The following is a 5,740-nucleotide window of genomic DNA, read 5'->3' as shown; positions in this document are numbered from 1 at the left end:
CTCTAGCTTATCTCTCCACGCTTCAGGCTCACTGCCTTTATTCCTGATGAAGGGCTTTTCCCCAAAACGTTGATTTCGACACTCCTTGGATGCTGCCTGAACTGCAGTGCTCTTCCAGCACCACTAATCCAGAATCTGGTTTCCAGCATCTGCAGTCATTGTTTTTACCTCAATGTAAATCCCCTGTCTACTGTAAAGGACTGCACAATCCTTCAGGAACTGTCAGTGGAGCAAGAAAATCAGGTCTGGACTGACCTTTTGAGAGTGTGCGGATCAATGGGCAGCGAATCCACACACCTAGCGGAATGGCTGTAGTGCACTAGGCTATTAAAGGATCAGTTGAGCAATTGTTTACGTATGTTCAATGATAAATGTTAAATTCTAGTCTTTTGTGAAACACCAAAAGTTTCTCTGATCCCCTGCTTGATTCTTGCCCATCTAACTATTCATAAGAGCAAGAGTAGGAAATATGGCCCCTTAAGCCTGTTTCACCATTCTGCAAGATCATGGCTGATAATGATCTTGCCTATTCCCCATAACTCTACTTCTGTTGTTAGAGGCGTTGATGATGTAATGGTATTGTTGCTGGAGTAGTAATCCAGAGATCCAGGTAATGCTCTGGGGACCATGTCACTTTGTGGAATTGTAAATCAGAAAGATCTGGAATGAAAAATCTAATGATAGCCATGAAACTTACTGATTATTGTCAGTGAACCAGATGTTTTGTATGCCTTAAAGGAAAGAGAAGTGCTGTCCTTACTTTGTGTGGACTGCAAGTGACTCTAGACCCAAAGTCTTATCAGTATAAGATGGCCTCTGAAAGATCTGGGCAAGATGCTTAGTTGTATCAAATATTTCAAATGGGGATGAAACCAGATGTACCACCTGACTTTGACCTAGTCATTGGGATCTACAACAGCAAATGAAGACATGTCAATCTTGCAAAGTCCTCATTAACATCTGGGAGAGCAGTCTGGTGTAGCCATACTAATGGAATTATACTTTGCAAATGTCCTAGATAGCAGCATTGCTATTCCAGCAGCAGTGACAGCACTTTGCTAGACAGACAGGATGGAATTGCCCTGAGTGTCCTCCAACATTGACTCCAGATCCCATGAAATGTCATGGCATCGAGTCAAGCATTGGCAAGGAAACCTACTCATTAATCTCTCACTTTCTAGGCCTACTCATGTTTGGAGGAAGCACTGAGGGTGGCAAGGGTGCAAGATGTCCATCACCACCAGGAGTGTCTTGGGTGCACCACTACAGACTGAGCCTTTTTAAGTTCTAAAGGACAGTGTGGCAGGTGAAGGAACTGACAAAGGTTAAACATGCTTCATCTCATCCTCACCAATCTACCTGCTGCAGATTCATCTCTCCAAAGCAGTATCAGTAAGAGTGACAGCGGCACAGTACTTATGGAGATCCCATTTTCAATACACTGTGTGGCGTTATCATTGTGCTAATAGGGTAGATTTTGAACAGATCTAGCAACTCAAGATGGATGATCTATCCAGCAGTGTGAACCATCAGCAGAAATGTACTCGAAGACAATTTGCAGCCTTATGGCCTGACATTGCTCATTCTACCATTACCATAAAGCCAACAAATTAACCCTGATTCAATGAAGTGTTCAGGAGACATGCTGGATGGAGTGCTAGATGTATGTAAAACTGAGGTGTCATCTGATGCAAATAGTCCTATGGTGTAGTTTCATGCCAAGCAGTTTAAATGCCATGTGATAGACAGCTGAGTGATTCCACAATAACAGATCAAATCTTAACTCTGCATACCTGCCATATCGACTCATGAATAGCAGTAGACCATTGAGCAATTCATTGAAGGAGGTGGCTCCACAAATATTTCCATCCTCAATGACAATGAAGTCCAGAAGTGAATCAGTGCAAAAGAGAAGGCTGGAATACTCGTAATACTATTCAGCTGGAAGTCGCTGAGTGATGATCCTTCCGGAGGACTCCAGCATCACCGGTGCCAATCTTCAATCAATTTGGTTCATTTCGCATGTCAAGAAATGGCTGAGGGCACTGAATACTGCAAATGCAATGGGCCCTGACACCATTCCAGCAATTGTAATTAAGGTGTGTGCTCCAGAACTTGTTGTGCCCCTAGCCAAGCTATTTTAGTAAAGCTGCAACACTGATTTCTAGTCTATAATGTGGACAATAGCCCACATATGTCCTATGTACACAGCAGGACAAATCCCACCTGGTTAATTACTGCACTATCAATCTACTCTTTTGATTATTAATAAAGTGCTCATTGACACTGTTTGCATTTCACTAAGGCCACGCAACACCTGACATAAGTACAGCCTTGGTTCGTACATAAATAAAAGAGCTGTATTCCAGAGGTGGGTGCGAGTAACTGCCATTTACACCAAGGTTGCATTTGTCCATCAGGGAGCCCTGGCCATATTATTCATTTGGAATAGTGGGTGATATTCATGATGCAAGTGGAGAGAGAGAGAGAAGAGGAAAGTCCTCTGTTTGTTGGAGTTATATCTACCACAAAGGAAGCTGGTTATGCTGCTTGGAGTGGAGTCATCTCAGTTAAAAGACAACTCTACAGGAGTTCTTGGTGTGTCTTACGTCCAGCCACCTTTAGCTGCATCTTCAATGATTCTTCCTCCATCATAAGGTCAGAAGTGGGGGGCTGTTTGCTGATTGCGAAATGTTCAACACCTTTCCCAACTACGACGCTGAAGCAGTCCATGTTAAATTGCAGCAAGGTCTGGACAGTATTAATGCCTGCGTTGATAAGTGACAAATAACATTTGTGCCACACAAGTACCAGGCAATGGCCATTGCCAACGAAAGAGGATCGAACCATCAATAGTATTGTCATCACTATCAACATCCTGGGGGTTGCCATTGACCTGAAACTGAACTGTGCTAGTCATATAAATCCTCTCCTTGAAGAGTAGGTCAGAGGCTGGGAGTCCTGCAGTGAGTAACAAACTTCTGGACTCGTACCTACAGGATATAAGTCAGAAGTGTAATGAGTGCAACTCCAACTAAAAGCAAAAGCTTTCAGGAACATGGAAATTGATTGGCACCACATCTACAAACATTCACTCCTTCCATCACTGCTCAGTAGTAACATTATTTGACATCTCTCCGATACAGTACAGCAATTCACTACCGTCCATGCTCATGACTTCCATCTAGAATGACAATTACAGTATATACATGGGAACACTACTGCCTACAAGTTCCTCATCGTATCTTGGAAGTATATTGTTGTTCCTTCAATGTGGTTGGTTGAAAATCCAAAGACTCCCTCATTAACAGCATTGTGGGTGTACCTACAATTAATTTGCATTGATTCAAGAAAGCAGCTCACCTTAAGGACACCTAGGATTGAGCAATGAATGCTCGCCCAGCCAGTTAGTCCCATGAATGGATTTTTTTTTAATCCAGCCTTTCTCAGCTTTTGAATATCTTTCTGGAAAATATGGCACAACCACCCAGATTTCCAGCACGTTCCGCCAAAGTGAGAGGCTTGCCAAGTCATTAATGAGGCCATTGTATGACATGATGCATGCCAGGAAGATGTGTGCAGTGCCCTGGTGTGAAACATTTCTGTAGAAATTCAAAGTAGGCAGCTCCGTAAGGTAGGGAATTGAAGTGATGAGAAATGGGGAACTCAGACAGATCTAAGTGATCACCTAATCTGAATTTGTTCTGTCTTTATTAAGTGGCATTGATTCCTACCCCCAGCTGGCATGGGAACCCTCACTAATTTGGTCTGTGCTCTTGATGTTCACCTGTTTGTTTTGCTCAGGTTCCTGAATTGTGTATCATTTTTCCTGTTGAACTCCATTTTGTGTTTTCAGTTTTTCTCTTTCTAACCAGGGTCTACTGATTGCTTAATTTGATCCCTACTTGTGTTGTTTCCAGCATTTTGGGAATTTTATTGCTAGCACCTACAATATCCTGAGCCACTTGGATGTTGATGTATGGTATTTTTGAGATCCTTGGGTAAGAAATTCATCTTTTATTTTCTGTCCTTCCTTTTGCAGTTGGAAATGGAAGATGAAGACACCATTGATGTATTCCAGCAGCAGACGGGAGGAACCTGCTAACCTCGTGACAGTAATTTAATGTAAATAATGTTCCACAAAATGTACATGTTCATGCAACACGCTGTATTTTACTCTATTTTGAACAATTTGCAACATTTGGGGCAATCGCTGTTATAAAAATGTTAGAGGGAGGGGTAAAGAGCTGTGAGACACCTTTACAATAAATTGCTTTTTTTTTTGCATTGTTTTACTTTCTGGATACAGGGAATTTTCTTTGTATTTTGGATTAATCCCAATAAAGTTGATCTTGTATGTACAGTGTTTCCTTTACATGTCTTATGGATTATGTAACTGAGTGAAATAGCTACTGATTTTGCTTTTGCAATAGGTAATTTCAGTCTCTAGTACCATACTCTAAATGATACATTATTGGCAAGTTTTGTGAAGGGCAACAATAATCTTTTTAATCCAGTCCTTGCTGCGCATATTTGTGTCTGGGATTTTTAAGAAGGATCAGATGGTACTGAAACTAGATGTAGTGTCCCTACTGAGCTTTCTGTATTCCTAAATAAAGGCTATGGCAGCTTAGGAGCAGAATTTAAATCTGTGCTCCTATTATGTATCTGTCAATTGTATTGAGATTAGCTGATTTTGAGGTTTGAAAGTTGCCTACTCAAAAGGCAACATTGCTAATAATGACTTTTTCCAACATCACTACCACACTCAAAGTTCACTAGAAGAAATCAACAAATAAGTCATGAAAAAATGTTGTCTCTTGGCTTTTGAGGAATGATTTACCAACTTTGAGCAATTGCATGTGATTCTTGGTTTGTACTTTGGACAATCCTGAACTAAAACAGTACAAATTGTGAATCAAACTTGTAGCTTCCATGTTGTAAATGGGATCTGCGGTGAGTCTTATGCAGGCTTATATCTAAGTACAAAACACTCAACAGAAAAATATCTAGATACTTCAAATTTTAAGTGTTAAAATGGGCCTTGATTTCAACTGCTACATTGTCGACTAATAATTGCTATCTATTTCGGGAACCTTCTAATATAGGTAGGGATAGTTTGTAACTTTGTTAAAGTTGTGCAATAAAATAAGGAAGTCTGTAGTAGAAGCTTTTGCTTTTTAAGCAATGTGTAATTGTTAATGTCTATAACCATGTCTGAATGTAATAAAACTTCAAATGTGGGAAACCTAACATTAAATGTTTCAAGTCTCCCTTGGATATCTCTTGAGTATTGTCCTGCTACTCACCTCCATAAGCAGTCTGAGTCCAGGTTAGAGATATAAACGAGAGCACAGCTCAGTCTAATGGTCTGACATTTACAAAGTAGACTTGTTGCATACCCAAAGAAACTTGGGATATGCTGACTGTAGGTTGTGAGTTTTTGAAGTTTTGACATGAACGTAAAAAATTGCTTTACATTTCCTGGTGATCCTAACTAATAATGATGGGATCCGATATTTGTATCAGGTTTGAAATAAATCAATTCATCTGTATTTAATTCATTTTCAATTGCTTAGCCTGTGACCATTTTTCTTAGTGTATGCAAATTTACTTTGTTTCAAAATATGACACACAACTCACTCCCACAGCCAATCCTCTGGGAGGAAAAGATTAACTGATTTTAAACAATCCTAAAATACGGAATAATCCAATCCATTCCATGTGCACCTTTGTTGTT

The 5,740-nt window shown here is 40.3% G+C and overlaps 1 protein-coding gene across 1 annotated transcript in view; it reads left to right on the top strand.

Moving 5' to 3' along the window:
- The window catches only part of LOC122560870 (small ubiquitin-related modifier 3-like), a 23,343-nt gene extending 18,982 nt beyond the window's left edge, over window positions 1-4,361 (top strand). The window contains exon 4 of the mRNA XM_043712060.1: window positions 4,043-4,361. Within this exon, the coding sequence (XP_043567995.1) occupies window positions 4,043-4,105 (63 nt within the window). The 3' untranslated portion in view covers window positions 4,106-4,361. The remainder of the gene's footprint in view (window positions 1-4,042) is intronic.
- Window positions 4,362-5,740: the final 1,379 nt, after the last annotated feature.

This window comes from Chiloscyllium plagiosum, chromosome 21, assembly GCF_004010195.1.
Source record: "Chiloscyllium plagiosum isolate BGI_BamShark_2017 chromosome 21, ASM401019v2, whole genome shotgun sequence".
Lineage (NCBI taxonomy): Eukaryota > Metazoa > Chordata > Chondrichthyes > Orectolobiformes > Hemiscylliidae > Chiloscyllium > Chiloscyllium plagiosum.
The sequence above is the reverse complement of the archived record's forward strand: the minus strand, read 5'-3'. Positions and strand labels throughout refer to the sequence as shown.